This window comes from Hyperoodon ampullatus (genome assembly GCF_949752795.1).
Source record: "Hyperoodon ampullatus genome assembly, chromosome: 8".
Classification (NCBI taxonomy): Eukaryota; Metazoa; Chordata; class Mammalia; order Artiodactyla; family Ziphiidae; genus Hyperoodon; species Hyperoodon ampullatus.
In genome coordinates, this window is record NC_136921.1 from 44,703,086 (window position 1) to 44,724,943 (window position 21,858).

General features: G+C 37.1%; 1 protein-coding gene across 2 annotated transcripts in view; it reads right to left on the reverse strand.

Moving 5' to 3' along the window:
- GLS (glutaminase) overlaps positions 1–19,274 on the reverse strand; it is a gene marked incomplete at both ends in the record, with an annotated part of 78,729 nt that extends 59,455 nt beyond the window's left edge. For both annotated transcript variants that reach the window (XM_079710531.1, XM_079710532.1), the window contains 3 exons: positions 4,080–4,201; positions 4,557–4,653; positions 18,859–19,274. In XM_079710531.1, coding sequence (XP_079566657.1) covers positions 4,080–4,201; positions 4,557–4,653; positions 18,859–19,274 — 635 coding nt within the window. The remainder of the gene's footprint in view (positions 1–4,079; positions 4,202–4,556; positions 4,654–18,858) is intronic.
- Positions 19,275–21,858: the final 2,584 nt, after the last annotated feature.

The window sequence follows — 21,858 nt, forward strand, 5'->3', positions numbered from 1 at the left end:
TATTACTAGTATTTCACAAAAAAATAAACATTTTGTATTTTAATATATTTTTCCTAAATTACATTTTGAAAAATTTGCATTTCTAAGCTAAAAAAAAGGGAAATAACACCAACTTCATTTAGTCAGATTTGTCTCTTATATGAAATACTTATTAAAATGCTGATAAAAATAATGTATAACTTTAAAAACTATATACAGTAGTATAATAATTTTATATTATTTGAATCACCAAAAATGTTAAATTACATTATTCTATTCACTGTAAGATGTGTATATACATTGTAGAATAAAATTGTTTCACTGTTAAAAATTATTTAAAAGATATGGTAAACCATCTGGATGGGAAAGCATGAGATCTAATGATTTGAACCAATATTCTACTTTGTTTTAAAAAGGATTCAAGCTAGAAAATCAATTTATTAACGTAACCTTAAAGAGTTTAAAAATAGGTAACAGCCAGCCATATACTCTAAACTCATCTTAAGAGAGTCTCAGAAACTTAGTAATAGAATAGTTAATTGATAGAGGAAGACATTTGCAGACCTGAGCATCAAGCCATAATACCAACTTAAGACTAAGCCCATAACAGACTAAAAAGTACTAAGTTTCAAGTACTATTTATCCTGCTTAACCCTCAAAACATGAACACTATGAGAAGATGATTTCCCCACTTTACAGATAAGAAAAATCTGTGTTTAACTTGCAAGTAAATAACATGCACTAATTATAAATGGAGAGTCGGAAAAGTAGACACTCTCGGTATTTCTTTTTCAATCCATGGTAAATGATAAATTTTTATATCTCAGTATCTTAATTCAAGTTGTTCTAAATTAAACATCAAATTAGAATTAAAAGCCAGCTATCACACTTTAACTATTAATAAAAATCCAGAATATATACTCACTTGGTCAACATAAAATTAAACACTGATTTAAAATAAGTTATTTTCAGTGATAAAGATGTGTTTCAGTTACATCATGAAAAAGTTACAGTCCTAATTTCCATTATTAATCTACAGACATAGAAATAATTGACATCCAAGAGATAACAAATATTTACTTCAATAACCTTTGATAAATTTTGACATAGTTTCAATGTTAATCTAATAAATACTTTTTGCCATTGACTTAATATTTAATATGCTCCAAACAGCAATTCAACTTGCACGTGAGTTGCAAGTAATATATAACAAAAGACACATTTCTCAGCAGAAAGAAGTTAGGACAATTCCTGACCTTAAATCACTATATCTGTATCAAATCAAATCTACATGCCCCCTTTTTCAAGAAGTATTACATTAGAAAATATGAGGACTGCCAAACAAACATAAATTATTAACCTTACTAACTATTTAACTACTGAAAATTAAACAGCACTTTTAAAAGGAGGCTTTATCATTAACAATATTGTACAGTCAGTGAAACTGGGATTTTTTGTTTTTGTTTTTGCTCTATCAGAAGGTGCTCATAAAGCTGTGCTAACAGCCTTCACTGGTGAATTACTATGGCCAACCAAGGCAATACCATTCAAAAGAGTGTCTAGCTGCACGCTGATGAACAAACTGTAATGTTTTTCTTGGGAGTTACTTTAATATAGATGTCATGAATCTAAGTAGAAAATCAGAAGGGATATAAAGCGACCTGAGGAGGAAGTGCTTATGCTTTTCAACAGTCACATCTTTCTCATGCTTTGTTCAGTTTTCTCATCTGTAAACTGGTAATAATAATTTTTCTTTCCTTCTTTACTTAAATGTTTAGGGTTAGCAACTGTAATGCACATCAATGTTTTATAAAGTATCTCACATATAATTTTTCATTAGTAAAATAACATAGTGGATAAGAATTTTTTAAGAAAAAGCAAATACAAAGACTACCACTCATTTCCTCCAAAACAAAAAAGATAAAAAAATTATGATCACACAAAAAAATACTTCTAATATTTATATGGCTAAAAATGCATGAATAAATAAGGTATTCCTTTTCAACACAAATTTTCTACTTCTATTGAGATTATTAGCATTAAAAACAATTGATTATCTAGATAGGTACAGGCAGTCTCCAACTTTCAAATAGACCATGCTCCAGAAAGTATGCATAGAACTCATCTTCCCATTCAGAAAAAATTCTACATATTAGTTGTTTCTCAGATTACCCTCAAAGGCTAAATATATTAAGCAACAATGTATTTTAGGTAAAATATCAACACATTGACTTCAACCAAATCTTTCCACTTTCCTTTATAACTTACTTCTTTGGGAAGATGAATTCTATTGTACCCACCTGCATGGAGGTGAGATTATTTCTGGCAACACTAACTAGAAAACTTCTCATTTTGAAAACAGAGAAAAAACTTCTCTGAAGCAATCACCATTCCAGGTGACCTTTAAAGGTTAATAGTCAGAGGTTTTGAATCACCTCATTCTAGGGATGAAAAGAGAAATCATATGCCTATAGATGTAAACTTTTCCACTGCTTGTTCACATATACCACTAAGCATTTGTCAAGTTGGGAACTGCCTATATAACAATCATCAATTTTTTAAAAAAATTGGATTAGTGTTTAAAATAATGCTAATTGTTATTTTTTAATATACTTATAGGTAGAAAATTTTATGATTGTTTCCTGGCTTCATACTCAGTGTATTTAAATTACTTTCAATTTCATATTTAAACAGAGCAATATGTTTATGAAGCACAAAAGAAATTTGACCAGTACTAAAAAGGTATAAAATACTGCTTTCACTTAGGAATTCCAAAGCAATTCCTTATACCCATTATCAACAGACCTACCTACCAACTCCCTGACAACTTCATTCTCAGATATACCAAAATAACTCCCCAGAAGGCACCACAATCAAGATACTTTGCACAGATAGTTCATGAACACTAAAAATAAAATAATCTTTACTGCAAAGGCACAGCTAACTAGAAGTGATTTCCTTCCCTTCATAAAGAAACAGCCTCTGAAGATTCAAAATTCCTAACACCAATTCCAACATGGAACTGAAATCTACACTTAATAACGTCGGCTGAGTTCACAGAATCAAGAACCTTGTGGTGAAAAGACAGAGACCTAAAATTGCCAGCAGTGCTTCACAGTATGCCAAGATACTTGGGAGGATCTCAGTTAAATACTTATACCTTCAGATGACTTAATATTCCAGGATATTCCCAGGAGACATCTAGAACAAATCATCTAGCCCCCAAAAGACAATAAAAGAAAAAATAAATAAAAATGCATACATACAAATAAACTTTCAAGGTAGATGCTGGAATTCTTTGGATCTATTCCAACCTAAGCCTATGGTCTGGAAAAAGCCAATATCTTACAGTAGTGTTTACAGTTTTATACTAGTTTTCATTTAATTTTAGTTGTAAAATACCATTTACCTCCTTGGGATCCATGATAAACTTGCTGTCTATTAAATCATTAAGCAATCAGACTAGTAGGAACACATTAATGAAGATAAATAATAAAGATATGCAAATATAAGAAAGTCAAAATAAATATTCTCATTCAACCAAATCAAGGCATACATGTCAAAAGTTAGCATTAAGTTTTTAAACATTATGAAAAAAACAAAAATAGCCAAAAGCCTATGTAGTAATATGTCTGAAGAGAGGAGAGAAGCAGACAACAGAGACATATAAAACCAATGAATATAGGCTGCCTGAAGCCTTCTCATTTTATGGTGTCATCTAGGACACCTTGTAGGCAAGAACAGAGACCACGCTGAGAAAGGCTGCAAGATACGCAGATGAATTAAGAGATCAATTTAAACCATGACAGGACAAAGAGTGTGCTCTATTCAAACCGAATGCAGTCTCCAGGTACTATAAATTGGAAACATCCATGGCTACGTTTCCTCAGAACAGTTTCAAAGTATATTCTTAGCGCCAATGTATTATAGAACTTTAATGTGCACCAAGTTGTTCCAAACAATTTATGTTTTAAGTCCCCTCCCCCCTTTTTTTCAGTTACACAGGAAGCACTGGCCTTCAAAGATGCAATTTTGTTTTAAAAGAAAAATCACCATATAGCATAGCAAGTGACCATTAAAGGTATGGCAGAAATTTTTACTTTTTAAAAAGATCTTTGTCTAGCATGACACCATCTGATGTTGTTTGAAGAGTTAATCTTAACATATCCATACACTCTTTCAACCTGGGATCAGACGTTCGCAATCCTGTAGATTTGAGTGCCTGTTTTTAAAAAAATAAGACTTTGTAAATATATAGTGCAAATAAGGTATATGCTTATTCCAACTACAAGTTTTTAATTCCTGTATATAAAAACTTCTACACAAGACCTGAATATGTACATGGCATTTTAGTGTCACTAACACCCACTTTCTGGACAAGTTTCTCATTGTTTCTTTCATTTTCTTTCATTGATTACCTTGAAATGAGCATGATGAAAATTTGAAAATAAGAGAAACAGTGTCAGTCAGAATCTACACGTCAGATGATCTTTAAGACTACATTTCAATATTACCATATTATTGATTCAGTATTACTGATTTTTAAAAAGTGAAGATAGAAAAATATAAAAACTTACTGTAATAAATTTATGAACAGGTATTTTCTCTTGTCCTTCTGCGATTGTATAGAATAGCAAATCTTCCAAGCTAGGTAACAGACCCTGCTTTATTTTACTAAAGGGGGAAAAAAGAAGACAAAATTAACCCTTATGTGAACATTCAAGTGGATTTTAGCTATATCCATTTAAAAATAATCACTGAACCAGACTACAGTTGAGTTGATCTATTCATCAAGACCTACTATCATAATAAATGCTGATTTACCAAAATCAAACAGTATTACTGAAACTGCACTGAAAAACAAGTTTAAAAAATGATTCATTAATTAATACAGATATCTTTTAATCCCAAGTTTTAAAATCTTGAGTACTATTTCTAGTGGTGCTAATGCCTAGCCATCTGTTATGCTAATACCTTCCTGTACAGCCTAATACAATCACCCAGTACTAATTATGGAGCCTAGCAAAGGCTCAGGTAAGAGTCAATACTTTGTTCTCTTGTTGTTATTGTTTTTTAATATGATGACTATACATACATATTGTTCAAATAGTTAACCTGATTGTAAATCTGGGGGAGAGAACAATTAAGTACTGGACAGTGAAGACTAGTGCATAAGTCCTTGAATCCTGGCTACAATACTTACTAGCTGAGTCACCTTGGATAAATTAATTAACCTTTCTGTTAATCAATTTCCTCATCTGAGAAAGGGAGATAATAGGGCCTACCTCACAGGGTTCTTGTGAGAATCAGTTGACTTAATACATTCAATATCTTTAGAGCACTACCTGGCAGAGAGTAAGTACTCAATTGTTGGTAGTTGTAGTTACTATTTCTAAAGTGACCTAGGTTTTTTCATGTACAGCTCAAATGCCACAAATCACAAAGACTGTTAGAATAAAAATTTTACCATAAAAATACATTAAAATCCAGTATAAAGTGCTATGATTAACCAAACTTTTAATCAAGAAAAATTTTTTCCTATCCATTGAAAAGCTTTCAGGTAAACAAACTATAATGAACCCATTTAATGTCTTCTTTTTGGGGGGCTCTGAAACTGAAATGAACACATTTCAATATTCTGAACATCTATGACTGTCATAAGTATTATAGTGATGTTATAAGAATTTTAGATCTAGGGCAGACCAATCCCCTCTCCATCCATCACTATTTATTAAAATCAAAGGTAGAAATATATATGTGTGTATGTATAGAATGTGTATATATATATAAAATCTCTGGAAAGACTTTACCTGTATTTCAAGAAAGAGAGAAAATTACAGAGTGGTCCGTAAATTTCTAACTTAAAAGACAACAGAATACAGTGTTGTTTCACAGAGCATATACATTTACATATGGACATACAAAATTTCTCCTAAAAGACACATTAATGTTGGCATTAATATCATTTATACTTGTTTTCAAAGCTGTTACACCAACTTTTAGTTCTTAAAGTCAACCCTAAAGTATAGGAATTTCATACCAATGTTTAAAAAAAAAAAAACTAACACATAGGATTATTGTAATTTAATGATATATCCCGGATATATAAATATTCCCTGAAACAATTTTGGCTCTTAAAGAACTTTTAAAAATGTATTTGGGATATTTTAATAATAAGAGTTAAAATTTATTGATCACTTTTGTTAAGTACTCTGCTGTTTTACATTCGTTCCAAGTTAATCCCTCCAATGATGTCGTAACAGAAGGTACCATTATCCAAAATATAGTATGGCTCCTGGTACACCGTAGAAGCTCAATTTATTCATTATTTGTTAAAAACAATGACTAACTCTATCCCCATTTCACAGAGGCTCAGACAGGTCAACAAACTTCCCAAGACTGCAAAGTGGCAGAGATGTAGTTAGAACCTCTGTTTCTCTGAATCCAGAGTCCAAACTATATACCACTACAGTTTTACTGGCTCTCAAACGTACTAGCTAGTTATTACTTTTATAAGGTACAATTTTTCTAGGTTTTACCCTGATCTAAAACCATTAAACAGGATTCAACAATACTGATGACTTAATATAATACATTTAAAGAAAAATTGAGCCAGCTGTCAAAAATAATCAGTGGAAAATAACATACCAATTATTTACAGAAAGTGGTTTGTCAAATAAACTTCAGATACTGGTAGTTTATCACTTTAAAAAACTGCAGAATAAGCTTTCTATGTATTTATCACACTAGTAAATGGTATTTGTTTTGCCTAAAAGCTATGTAAGTAACATAAAATATACACCTCTTTAGCTTATGGTACATAGGGCAAAAAAATTAAAATGACCATGTTTACTTCCACAGCTAGCAAAAAAAGGTAAATATTTACTTGCTTTTGGAGAAGAGACTAATTTTTATCCATAGGAGAGAGATTTAAGTCATCCCTCAAAAATATGCTCGCAAAATAAAATGTTCAAAATTGATTTAAAAAAAAGTACTACCAATCTCAGCATGTAAAAGCTCAGACTCTGATTTGAGAATGAGTTCACTTCAACAGCCTGGTGAACAAATGCACAGATTCTCCCCAAACAACACACAGAAATTATTCCAAAGGCCTTTCTTGGTATTACCCCCTTTTCTTTCCCCAAATTTAATATGGTTTTGTGGCAACGCTTCATGATAACACATTTTGCTCTTAAAATTCAAAAGCTAAAAATTATAGTTTTCATACTATATAGTAACTAGGATATTCTTCAGAAGTATTTAAGTTTTAATGACCAAAAAAATAGACTATAACAGGCTTTCAAATTGTAATATCAACAATTGTTGATAAGCCCTCAGATTCCCTAAGGAAAAACATGAATGGTTATGACACTCAGCAACTAAAATGGGACATACATAAAAGATTAGTAAATCCAAAGTACAGTCCTTGTTTCATACCTTTTTATTCCTTCCCTTTTATTCTCCCTCATTTTCTTTCTAATTTCTGCCTTTAAGATCTTTTCACTGCCATTTTGTTCCTTCTTTTACCCATTCCTTCTCCTACTTTACCCTCACAAAATACCTGCCTACAACACAGAAATGATTTCTTTAAAAAAAAAAAATCCCATGCATTTAACTGGCATCTATAACATGTAGAGCATTATAGTAGTCATTACTTACAGTCTAAAAGGGAAATAGAAGACATACATCATGAGGAATTACAAGAAAGAAACAATGGGATCCAATCACTGGAAAATTACTTCACTGTGGACTAATAAGGTAAAGTTTTAGGAGAGGTGGAATTAGAGCTAGACTTGAAAGATGGGTAGAAGCTGGAAATATGGCAACAGAAGAAGATTTCCAGCCAAGGAAACAGAATGACCACAGCAATGACGGTAACCATTCACTGGGTATTCACAAAGAACAGCGAACTGTTAGAGCACAGTATATGTGAATTAAGGTGCCTGTTTCCACCCATGAGCTGTTAAAATATCTAATTTTCAGGGTTGAGAGAGACCTATATAAATCAACCAATAAATGAAGAGACTACCAAAAATTTACATGTGGAGTTTAAATTCAGGGGCAATTTCTGCAAACATGAAAAGAGACACTGTCTTTGATTACTGATCAACCAGTTTCCCAATACCAAAGGACAATTAAAACTCCTCAGTCTGATATTCAGTTTATAATTTGGCTTGGTACTATCTATTCTATCAAAATTTTCTAAGTAAAAAACTGTACTATCAAATGAAAGGAGGAAAATGAACTGCAAAATGAGAAGAGGAAAAGAAATGGAAACTAACTATATTGTCTTATTGTTAAATAACGTTTCATATTACTTGACCTTTCCAAACTATAAAGGCTGGAGTAATGTCTGTCTTTTTTTTTTTTTTTTTTTGTCAACTCCATATAACTTAAATGCGTAATATAGTGTAATGTGGTAAACCTATTAGATAATCAAAAACTTTCAACTAGGTTAAAAAAAAAATGATGCTCACTGATAGAATAAAAAAGAATGCTTTGGTGTTTTTACTTATGTCTTTGTTTTAAAACAATGATCTTTAAAAAATATCTGGAGTTGTTTTTAAATCAGTTTATCATTTTGATTTTCAGAGTGATCTGATTGATAGAAAGTGTCCATCAACACCAGTAAATTAGCAGATTAAACCTGTGAGGCTGAAAGTTGAATTGATGGTGGCTGACCATATACCATTGTAAGTCTGACAAAGTGATAAATTCTGCTCAATCTCTAAATCATTTTGCCCAAGGCTAATTATTGGGGAATTTAAAAACAAAATCTTACATCTTTTAAAGTTTTATTGTTAAAAAAGGACTTTCTGTTGTTTCATCTTATAACTTCATGTGATAAAGCAAAGTGGGTAAACTGTTCCCTATTTTACAGATAAGGACAGAGTCTCAAAGTCAAGCAATACGTATGTCCAATGTCACACAACTCTTAAGTGACTGGACCAGATTTAGTCCTAGAAAGCCAGTACTTGGTTCCTAATCCCAGATTCCTCCTGCTATGCCACACCGGCTGTGCTGAGTTGTTACACTCCATTTTAGGAGGACTACCTGGAGTTTATTCAGAATAATCAAAGATGAGACTCCTTACATATTGAAGAATTTCTAACCAAAATGCTAATAGGGGAATTACTTATGTTAGATGACTAAACTGTTATCCTGCCTTGTTGAAATTGTACCTTGTACAAAGCAAGGATGAGATTATATTAAATTAGTGCTGCTGTTTTGGCTGGACTTTATTTAAATTTATTCAAGAGCAAGTCAAAGTAAGAAGCACAAAAGCCAGCTTTACGTAAGGAAGTGGCCAGGTTGTCCACATCAGCTGATGGCAACTTGTTCATGTATAGAGCTTTAGAAGTCTAACCCAGGGGGACAGTCTGCCTGACTCCGATGGAAGAATGAGGACCTGGGCAGATCAAGTCCCTAAGGTCCAATTCTGTTAGTCCTTCCAACCTTGTATTCCTTCAGTCAAGTATCTGTTAACAACTCATTCTAGTTGTAAAAATACAGATGTGTGAACTCTGTTACTGCAATCACTTTGATATCACACTAGAGATGACTTCTTCAAAATAACTAAAATATATAGGTAGAAGTTAACAAAAGGCAGACCAGCTACACATAAGGAAAAACAAAACAACTCTGAAAATGGAATGGGCTGCCTTCAAAGGGACTAAATTCTCTTGTCAAGAAGTATTCAAGCAGAGATGAATAACAACCTGTAGGGAGTATAACAGAAGAGAAAAAACCTGCAGCTGTGGAGATGGGTTTTTAAGGTCTCTTCGAATACTGAACCTAAAAAAGTAATCAATTCAATAAAGTACTTTATTATTCTCCTAATATTGGAAGAAAAAACACAATAAGTCCTAATATTGTATGAACTTGGTTAGGTCATTTAATACCTGTAGCCAGTTTATAAAATATGTAAAATGAGGTGGAACTAGATGTCTTTAAAGTCACTTCCAACTCTAATTCTCAGTTTTTGAGCTGCTCAAAATAGATGTCCTCCTAAACTCCTAGACTAAAGATCATAAACTTTACTCACTCAGGACCTATGTAGACATAAAGGATCTATAGATACATATTTTACATATAAAGCTTAATTACCTGGGCTCTTTAAAAAAGTAACGGGAGTACTTAATACCACTGAACTGTACACTTAAAAACGGTCAAAATAGTAAATTTTATGTTACATTAATTTTACCTCAAAATTTTTTTTAAAACTAAGGGGAATTAGATATAGAAGGTGAAAGTGAGGGAAAATAGCTAAAGTGGGGACACGGAGGCCAAGAACAAAATGTAGCAACTGATACAAGATACAAAAATCCACAGAAGAACAAGCCATTCAAAACAGAACCAATCAGAGTATGAGAGAACACCTTACACAAATAAATACATTTCAGTGCAGGGGCCACTAATAGCAAACTACCGCAATGGCCACAGGTTTTTGTAAATCAAGTTCTATTGCAAGACAGCCATGCCTACTCATTTACCTATTGTCTATGACTTCTTTACTACAACAGCTGATCTGAATAGTTTTAACAGACCAGATAGCTTGTGAAGCCAAAAATATGTACTATTTGACCCTTCAGAGAAAAAGTTTGCCAATACTTGTCTTAGAACATCACTGTATTTTAGCACAGTACAGTAGCACCCCCTTACAGTAAACCTAAGTTGAACAAGAAATGTTAAACTCTATATTTTATAATATAAATTTTAATATGGCAGAAAAATAGGCAACATTTTCTAAGGAGACTTACGCCAAAAACAGTTTAGAAATTTAAAAGTTTGATGTTTGAGGATAAAAGAGAATGCAACTGGATAATGCTGATAAACAGCTGTACAAATCCATTCATAATCTTTTTCATAACTTTTTTCAATGTGAGGATGCTTACTGTTATACATACTAGAAACAGGCTATTAGGATAGCAGACTAGGACAGTAGGGTAGAGATTTACAAGTTTTAAATTTAACAGATGTGTTTTCTCTGATGACAGAAGTTATCATAGTGAGAAATCTTAAAAGTAACTATAAGGAGGCAAGGAAAACCAACATCTATTCTCACAAACCACAACTGCTAACATCATTTTCGTTTATTTCCTTCTACTACTTTTTGTAAGCAACTGGAGATCAAACCGCATAGAAAATTTTGTATTATAACTTTTGACTTAACATTATATTTTCCTATATCCCTAAAAAGTATCTGTATTCATTTTATATTACTGAATAAGAAATTCTCATGTGGATGTACCATAACTGACTTAACCATTCCACTTATGTGGACCACAAGTTTTTCCCCACTTTTCTCTAATAAGCATAATACTGTGCTAAAAATATTAGTGAATAAATCTTTCTACACCTCAGTTTGTTTTGTTAGCCTAGATTCCTAAAAAGGTACAAATATAGTTAGTTTTTCTACAGTTTAAAACCTGTTCTTCAGAAAGTCTGTACTCTTTTAATAACTCCCACCAAGAATCTAAGTGCCTATGTCATTCAAAATATCCTCATCAAGGTGACAATTTAAAAATCTTCTTTTGAGGCCTATACCAGAAATTAGTAGGGGAAAAAAAAAAAGTCTAAATCCTGAAAGCTATCTTTTGTTCATCATGCAACACTGATAGTTCATTGTTTTAAAATAGTACTTCCGGGCTTCCCTGGTGGCGCAGTGGTTGAGAGTCCACCTGCCAATACAGAGGACACGGGTTCGTGCCCCGATCCGGGAGAATCCCACGTGCCGCGGAGCGGCTGGGCCCGTGAGCCATGGCCGCTGAGACTGCGCGTCCGGAGCCTGTGCTCCACAGCGGGAAGGGCCACAGCAGTGAGAGGCCCGCGTACCGCAAAAAACAAAAGAAAACAAAAAAATAGTACTTCTACTGTAAACATTTCTTTAGAAATCACCAACCAGAGAATACTTCCCAAAGGAAGCCAAGATTAACATTTTGCTTCTATTACACTGTAGGTGGTCAGAAAAATCACTAAGCACAGTTCTCAGTCCTATGCACCTGTGTTTCATAACCAAAGCAATTTTATACCTGAGTAGATTCCAGGATAAAATCATAGTAACAGCGTCTCTACCTGAAAGATATTTACCTTATTTAGAGATATCTATAATTAGATATATATCTGTTCACTTAGCTTTAAGCATTCCCCTTGGTATCAAATGACTTAACAAGTGAAATGGCACACAAAGGCAACTCCTTGGTTTATATAGGATTTGAAGACTGAGGTCCTTAAAAAATGCAAATCCTACAAGTAGACTTTCAGTTTCTACAGTCATAATTTTTCTTCACCTCAATGTCACAAGAAGGAAGTAGTGCAGCTTTTCACTGATTTTTTAAAACCTGAAGAAACCCACAAATATCTTCCAACAAATTTCTCTTCAAGGTGACTTTTATCTTTCTCAGACTAAAATTGTCTTCCCCCTTCCCCCCGCCCCCACTGTTCCCTACATACAAGACTTCACCAAAAAAGACTGAATTCTATTGGGTAGTCACTTCCTGAGTTAGTTGATTTTTAGGTAGGCAGACTTCTTTGTAAAAATGTAAAGCCTAGAAACAAGAAGCTGAAACTCAAGTAGACTAAACTTCAGGATCTCATTCATGCTCCTTCAATGAACTACATCTAAGTATTAATTAAGAGCATGCAGTTTATTACAGATTATGTCCAGATATTATCAATAGCTAAATAGATACATGTGGTTTAAAATAAACATCAGGGGCTTCCCTGGTGGCGCAGTGGTTGAGAGTCCACCTGCTGATGCAGGGGACACGAGTTTGTGCCCCGGTCTGGGAGGATCCCACATGCCGTGGAGCGGCTGGGCCCGTGAGCCATGGCCGCTGAGCCTGCGCGTCCGGAGCCTGTGCTCTGCAACGGGAGAGGCCACAACAGTGAGAGGCCCACGTACCGCAAAAAAAAAAAAAAAAAAAGAAAAAGAAAATAAAATAAACATTAGGCAGCAAAAAAAAATTTTATGATGTATGTTATGGCTGGCCATTCAAACAAAACTAAAACTCACTGATAACTGTAATCTAGAATAGAATTTTAATATTGAGGAAATCGCAAATAAGATGACTAAGGGGTTCACTGAGAAGCCCCACATCCAAAATTAAATATATTTTCAATCTTGATTTTAGTTTAAGTGAATTGTAAACATGTTCACTTTTACAAATTAAAAGCAAATGCATTATTAAAGGATCATAACAGAATTTGTCCCCTATTTCTACAAAGGTTCTTTCTATTCCAAAATATATTATCTATATTTCCCAAATACTGCTTCAACCTCATTATCAGTACTATTCTATACAAGAGACCTAATTCAATGTTGCTGAAATGTTTAAGTACTTAATCTTTGAAATTCAATTTGCACAGCATGTGGGGTAACGATTCTTTCCCCCTTGATTTCCATTGATTGTGACCACCTAGAGGGTGGGATACGGAGGGTGGGAAGGAGGGAGACGCAAGAAGGAAGAGATATGGGAACATATGTATATGTATAACTGATTCACTTTGTTATAAAGCAGAAACTAACACACCATTGTAAAGCAATTATACTCCAATAAAGATGTAAAAAAAATGATGTTAAAAAAAGAATAAATATGAACTACCAAAATAAAATCATATTATCTGAAGCTAGCGGAAATCATTTTTGTTTGCACCTTCTCTTTTAATATATTTCTAACTATATAGATGAGCAAACATACAATTACTGCATCATGGGTATGCAGTTTTTAACAGATACTACCAAACTGCCTTCCAAAACAGTTGAATTTATACTTCCATCAGCAACGTAAGAGTTCCTATTTCCTATACCCTTGGCATAACTTAATTTAACATCTGCCAATCTGACAGGGGGAAAATGATCTTATTTTAATGAAATACTTTCAATATTGTATCCTGTATGAATTACCTATTTTCTAAAGAGCATACACGTGCTGATACTTTCTCAGCATGGTCCTTTCTCTTTCCCTTTCTAATTAAAAAACAAAATGCCCAAACAAAAAGTAACTTAAAAATACGTGCCCTCTTCCCCACCTGCCAACCCTTCCCAGAGATCCTTCACTAAGAATATACACTTCTGGGTTTTACAGAAATGAAGTGTGGCATTCTTGAGAGAAAAGAGACAGTGTGATAAAAACGTTCATGTTGGGCAATAATTGGCCTAAAATAAAGGTTAATCAAGAATCTCAAATGCTACATAGCACTGTTTGATATAATGCTCATCCCAGTCCATACTGGTTTTCTGGAAGGAGTGGTATTTTGAAATTAAAACTCTATAATTAATCTTGAAACAACATGCAAAATAGATTGAAATGAGACAAAAGAATGGATATGAGGGTACAGATTTTAAATCTGAAGTCATCAGATATGTGGAGATAAATGAGAACAAAGCTTGGATGAAAGATGAACTATTATCTACACAAAGATTAGAGGATATGCCATGGAGAAGGTAGACAAGTAGGAAAGAAGCAAAGGCCTCTCAGCCTCAGGGTTTACCCAGTGAGCAAATCCAAAAAGAGCCACAGAACAAGAGAGAACAATTTAAAAAATGAAGAGATGCTATAAATCACAGGAAGCTCAGCTCAGTACTCTGTGCCGACCTAGATGGGTGAGATGGGGGCGCTGGGCTGGGAGGGGATACAGGTATAGGTATAGCTGATTCACTTCATTGTACAGCGAAAACTAACACAACATTGTGAAGCAATTATATTCCCCAAAAATACTGCTAATAAAATAAAATCTGTGAGGAAAATAAAATAAAATAAAAAAATGAAGAGAGCCATGCAAAGTGGTTTCCAAAGTGATGGAATAATAGTAACAAAATTAAATAAGAGCACTGCAGGGAAAACTGACCAATGAACATTATATTTTTCTGTAAGATATTTAGGACAGTAGTAAAATCTTAACCTTAACCAGTGACCTAAACCAGAATTGAAGTTGGTTGAAGGAGATGGCTAGGATGACAGTGGTTCAAAGAGTCTGACTATGAAAAAAGATAAGAAGATAACTCACTTACATCCTACCTCCTTCCAGAATATAATATGGTATGGTTAGTAAAATATAAAGTTAGACCAAGGGAAGGAGGAAAAGCAAATATCTCAGCCACATGAACTAATAAAATTGCTATGGTTAAGTATTAAATTCACTCTGAGCTTACTGGTAAGCAGGGCAAAAAAGTAAACAGTGCGTACCACATTTTCACAGAAGTACAACGATCTCTCAAGAGAAATTTTTTCTGGAAACCAAAAAACAAAAAAAAAAAAGAAAGAAATTTCTCATTTGAGCCTAAAATTCAAAGGCCAAAGTCCTTGTAAGGTTTTATAAAAAATGAAGCAATTTTTTAAAATGAGAAATTATAGAGTATTTAACAAATGCCAAATATTGTCCTAATAAGCCTTTTACAAAATGTTAACTCATTTAATTTTCACGTGGCTATTTCTTTTAATAATCCTCTATAGAACCTGGCAGAAACCTGAGGGCTGGCATTCCAGGTGGCTTGATGATTCAGGGATGACCTATGCTTTGGAAGCTGAGCATAAGAAAGGATAACAGGATCAGCTGGAACCTTACCTCCCAGAATAAGAGAAATGTTTACAACATAAAGTCAAAATGGATGAAGTCAGAGGAAGAAATCTACATTTAAAAACCAGATCATTCAGGAAATAAACCTTTAACCAGATTAAAAATTTTTTTCACAATCTTGAGGCCAGTGCTCTTAATTTTATAATGTAATTTGGAGATAGCTGGGGTTCACTCTTGAAATCCTTGATTGAAAGCTCTCAGGTTTATCATATACCTAGATTGCTCCTAAACCCATCTAGCTATTGCTCCAAACTTTGGTGGCAAAAACAGACTCCTTTGAACTAAGGTAAACAAAGTTTTGTTATTGGCCATTCAAACTCCCAGGGCATCTGAGCAAATATTTGTTTTTTTAAAAAAATTTTTTTAAGTTTATTTTATATATTTAATTATATTTAATACTTTTATTTATTTTAATATATTGAGGTTTTTTGGTTTTTTAAAACATCTGTATTGGATTATAATTGCTTTACAATGGTGTTAGTTTCTTCTTTATAACGAAGGAATCAGCTATACATATACATATATCCCCATATCTCCTCCCTCATGCGTCTCCCTCCCACCCTCCCTATCCCACCCCTCTAGGTGGTCACAGAGCACCAAGCTCATCTCCCTGCGCTATGCGGCTGCTTCCCACTAGCTATCTGTTTTACACTTGGTAGTGTATATATGTCCATGCCACTCTCTCACTTTGTCCCAGCTTACCCTTCCCCCTCCCAGTGTCCTCAGGCCCATTCTCTACATCTGCATCTTTATTCCTGTCCTGGCCCTAGGTTCTTCAGAACTTTTTTTTTTTTTTAGGTTCAATATATATGTGTTAGCTTACGGTATTTGTTTTTCTCTTTCTGATTTACTTCACTCTGCATGACAGACTCTAGGTCCATCCACCTCATTACAAATAGCTCAATTTCGTTTCTTTTTATGGCTGAGTAATATTCCCTTCTATGTATGTGCCACATCTTCTTTATCCATTCATCTGTCTATGGACACTTACGTTGCTTCCATGTCCTGGCTATTGTAAATAGAGCTGCAATGAACATTGTGATACATGACTCTTTGAATTATAGTTTTCTCAGGGTATATGACCAGTAGTGGGATTGAGCAAATATTCTTGAAGGATTCCCTCACTAAACAGGTTTTTTTTGGGGGGGGGCTGGGAGGGACAGGATGGGACATTTTTTATGTAGAGTTGTCAATAAGTATTAGACAAAATAGTGTTTCAAAGTTATTGCTAAGAAATGATTTCTTATTTTGACGGCAATGGAGCTAGAAGCTTCTGGGAAACATGTAAATCACAAAAGCAGCTCAATTTTCTATCCGACAGAAGGGGAAAAAGGAGGGATACAAGCGCCACTGAAGAGACAGAATGCAAGGCATATTTTCAATAGAAAGCTGTTCCCATCATATAACCTTTAAGGACAACTTCTAAATGCTAGTGACCTCATTTTTCAATTCTGGGCACCTGTACTTAAACTTGTTACATGCCTGATAATTCAGATGATAAGTAAGGTAAGTGAGTACCAAATGAAATTAAGCATACACATTCGAAGAACCTAGGGGCAAGACGGGAATAAAGACACAGACCTACTAGAGAATGGACTTGAGGATATGGGGAGGGGGAAGGGTAAGCTGTGACAAAGTGAGAGAGTGGTATGGACATATATACACTACCAAACGTAAAACAGGTAGCTAGTGGGAAGCAGCTGCATAGCACAGGGAGATCAGCTCGGTGCTTTGTGACCACCTAGCGGGGTGGGATAGGGAGGGTGGGAGGGAGGGAGAGGCCAGAGGGAGGAGATATGGGAACATATGTATATGTATAACTGATTCACTTTGTTATAAAGCAGAAACTAACACACCATTGTAAAGCAATTATACTCCAATAAAGATGTTTTAAAAAAGCATACACATTCTAGTCTCTCAAGAACATTAAAGAGGTAGAAATTTGACAAAAGTCTAGCTTTTTAGAATGTGAACACATTTGAGTCATCCAGCTGAAGATGTTAAATGACCTGCCAACAGCCATAAAGCTACTTTGTGGCACTAAACCATTATCACAGGATATCACAAATTTTGCTCATCACCAAGTGATTTTTTTTTAAATAACATTTTTCAGTCTGGGAAAACAACTTTAGCTTGGAATGTTTTAGGAAGGTGCCAATTTCAATTACAGGAAACATTAAGCCAGGCCTGAGACTGAAAGTATAAGAATCACACTTTCAGTTTGACTTAAGATACTATGGGACTGGAAAAAGCAATGTAAGTAGAAGGGAAGCAAAACAGGTCACATAACGTCAGTGCAAAATCAGAAAAATAGCAGGATATAAAGAAAGCAGGCAGGTAAATTTTTACCTACAGTGAGAAAAAGTTTGCGTCCATTTATATTACTCAAGACAAAATATCCAGGAAATTGCCTCACATACTGCACAGGAAAAACCAATTTTGTTTTAAAACTCAACTGCTGTGCGGAATAGATGAGTTAACACCCTACCACAATTTCTTTAAGCCGCAAACGCTACTTAACTCGGGTTTTTTCTGAGTTTGTGTTTTACCCGTCACATTTCACCTTGGCTATTTTGAGCTGTATTTTCAAAAATTCTCCCATCTTATGGAAGATGGTAGACAGGCCAAAGCTGGTCCTCGGCGCCAACAGGTGGTCTGTACTGCGTGCCCTGTCTTCGCGGCCACATGACCCTTTTCCTCCTAATCTCCTTTCAGAAACGTTATTTCCGGTGCCCCAGATGGCTCTACACACGCCTGAAGAAGCCACAACAGAAATATTCAGAATACTCTGCCACGTTAGGCTTCCAAAGAGACGGTGGCAGAGATCGAAGGAGGGCAGGCAGAGAGGAAACTCGAGCCTAGAAAAGCAGCGAGTCAGGAAGGCACACGCTTTGCCCATCGCCCGACTCCTAAATATCACTCGGTGATGTTCGTGGGGCACCACCCACCAAGAACTGGGCAGGCGGCCAGGCACTGCAGCCCGGAGCCGGGGCGCTGAGCACGCGGCGTGGGCCGGGCTGCCACAGCTCCAGCGCGGGGGCGGTGGCAGACTGGTTCCTCCAGCCCCTTGGCTGCTCCACCCGGCGGCGGGGAAGGGAAGTGAGGGCCGCGCGAGGGGCTCAGGCGGGGAAGGCGCGGGCGGGGCCGGGCCTAATCACATGGCGCAGACTGCGCAGGCCGCCCGGCATCTCTTTCTTTCTCCTTCTCGAACCTCCGCTCCCATCCCGCCCCACCGCAGGCCCCTCCCGGGCCCGGGCCCCACGCGGGACAAGGCCTCCTGCGCCTCGCGGAGACACTCACTTTTCGCCTGAAGCCACCAGCTCCTTGCCCTCGCTGTTGCCGAACCCGTCTGTCTCCCCCGGGCCGTCCTTGGGGTCGGACGCCGGCGGGGCCGCGGGCGGCGACGCCCCGGGCTGCGGCTGCTGCGGAGGCGGCGGCTGCTGCTGCTGCGGCTGCTGCGTGCCCCCCTTGCCCAGCTCCTGCAGGATCTCCGAGGGGGAGCTGGACAGGCCCCTCATGAGGGGCCCCGCCGGCTGGCCGCCCCCGCCCCACCACGGGTAGAGCCGCGCGGCGGCCGCCGGGCCCGCTCGTCCCCCGCCCCGGGGGCGCAGGCACAGGGTGGCGAGGGGCTGCGCCCGCCTCAGAACCGCGCAGGCGGCGGCGGGCGGGCGAAGGAGCAGGTCCCGCAGCATCGCCGAGCCTCGCAGCCGCATCATGCCGCCGGGTCCGTCAGTGCCCGCTCAACAGGGGAGGATGCTCCGGACGTGGGCGGCCGCTCTCCTCCGGCAACTTGATCTCCGGCGGGACGGCCAGAGGGCAAAAGAGGGCAGGGACAGTGAGGTGGGTGTGGTTCCGGCTGCGGCTCCCACAGGCGATGCTGCTGCTTCTGAGGCTGCCCGCGGCTACTTCTCACACTGCGGAGGACTCCGCACTGAGGCTGAGGCGCAGGGGCGGGCCCGAGACATTCGGCGCTCATCCTCCCGGGGGCGGGAGGACGCCGGCGGCCTGCCCCCTTCGCCTGCTCCGATTAGCTCAGATCCCCGACCTCGCTTCTGATTGGTGACTGGAGCAGTCAAATTTCTCTCGGCGCCCGGTTCGCGGAGAGTCGTGCGGAGGACTGGCGGGGGACTGGGAGGAGGAGTCAAACTGACGTGTGAGGCAGGGGAGCCAGGCAGGGCTCCGGAGTAGCCCCTTCCCTCTCGCTTCGTCAGCACCGGGAGTGCCCTCGTTGGGAACTGGGGCCTTAGCGGTCTCGTCATTTACGAAGCGGATGGGCTCCTGGACTCTGGGGCCTCGAACTGTTTCGGAGACTGATTAGCAAGAGCCCCTGCCGCCCAGGGGCCGGCGGTCAGGGGGCTTGGCCGGGGCTGGAGTTTGGCCGTCGGAGCTCGGCTGGTCAAAGCTTGCCGCTGGTCCCCGGCTATCCGGTAAGGGCGTGTGGCGACGCCTCTGAGGGCCGCGGACCCGCGGCGGCAGCCCCAGACGAGCTTGTCTCTCTCCCAAATGTTACGTTTACTTGAAACTTTCCATGGTTGGCGACTGCCCAGATGTGAAGTGTTTTGGAAAAAATGAGCAAAATCCTTTCAGCTATGCGACTTAGCCATTTGGAGGATTGGAGTTCGGGGGACCGCAAAGAGAGAGAGGGAAATTCCAGAACACGACAGCTTTCCTTTTTAAAAATTGCTTTTTAAAATGCAAAATTGTAGACACTCTCCTACTTTAAAGCTGCTTCATCGTTGTAAAATAGAAGCATACGGGTACTGGTTCTCTAAATCGTTTTCAGCCTAGTATCACTTTATCCATTTATCCTTTTGGACCTGAGGAAAAGAGTTACAAGGAGGTGATAAACTCTGAATTTTTCTTTGAGCCTACATGTACAGTCCACTCCACGCCAAAAAAACAAACAGAAAAACGAAAAACACAGACTTTAGATGATATCCTGAAGCAATTAGGTTTAAATACATGGATTCACAAAGGTTACTGGGATAATTTTTATGAAACGGGAAGGGTGTGTGTGTCAGGTGCATCGTTAACTGATCATCAGATTTAGTAATCATCTTAAAATGTTGCACTAGATTAGTAATTAGGAAATCTGGTTGTACCTACAGGTTATGTGACCTTTGGCATGTCACAGGCTTGCCATGTTTAAGTTTTTTCTATCTACTCTTTAACCAGAAGAACATGGAAAAAGCTGTATGTGTGGAGCACTTAACCACATTTTTTTAAGTGAAGACAATTGCAAATTATTTAGAGGGCTTTTATTACTACTTAATGTTAGCTGTCACTAAAATTTGATAAGAGTCAAAGTAACAATATATTCAAGAAAAGGAACATTAAGTTTTGGAGGAAAGGTGACATACTCCGTCTGCCTAACGTTTCCAGTCTGACTTATCAAAGACATAAACCTGAATATTGTTCCATCTCTTAGATATAACTAGTTAAAGGACTGCCTCCTTTCTCTCAGCCACATCCAAGCTATTGACAAATCCAATTATTATTTTCCTCCTGCTTTTTCTCTTAGTTTCTCTAATTTTCCTATGAAAATGCTTTCCAGTGTTTAAGGTTTTAAATACTTTATAGTATACTTAACAAATGTAGAAAGTAAACCTAGTAAAAGATAATTTTTTAGAGTTTCTACTTTCAAGGATGAGCTGGTGAGAATGGACTGATGTTACTCCTGCCATTTAGAAGAACTTTGAGCCCGCTGAAATTTAACCCCTTATTTGAGAAGACCAATACAAAGTTAGCAAATTGAAACTACTATAAATTGAATTAAAATGTGACTCATTAATGCTTTAATTTGATTATTTTCTTCATCTTATATAATTTTTTAAATCTTTATTGATTTTTTAAATCAAATACAATTTTGGAACTATGAGTTGGAGTTAATTACTATTTCCATTAGGTTAATTATTCACCTATTGAGTCATATAATCATATAAAATAAAGTCTATCACTGTACAAGCATTTTATACACATACAATAGTCTACCAAAATTCCTACAAATAGAAAATGGCTCTTCAGATTAACCTGTGGCTAGGTTGTCAGAGCTGCTCTTAGACTTCCTCTTTGCTACTAGATATGTGCAGCTATCCTACAATAGGTTGGGGTCTCATAGCCATTCAGAAGGTAGTCAATCATAGAAAGGAAAAATTGGAATTTTTGCACTTTCTATTTATTCTAACTAGAAGAACAGTTCCTGAGCTTCTGTGTTCTTTTGAAGATTAGAAAAGGCTAATGTTTCAAGATGGTAATGTAACCTATATGTAAGTTCCAGATCTTGCCCTTCATAAAAACTAA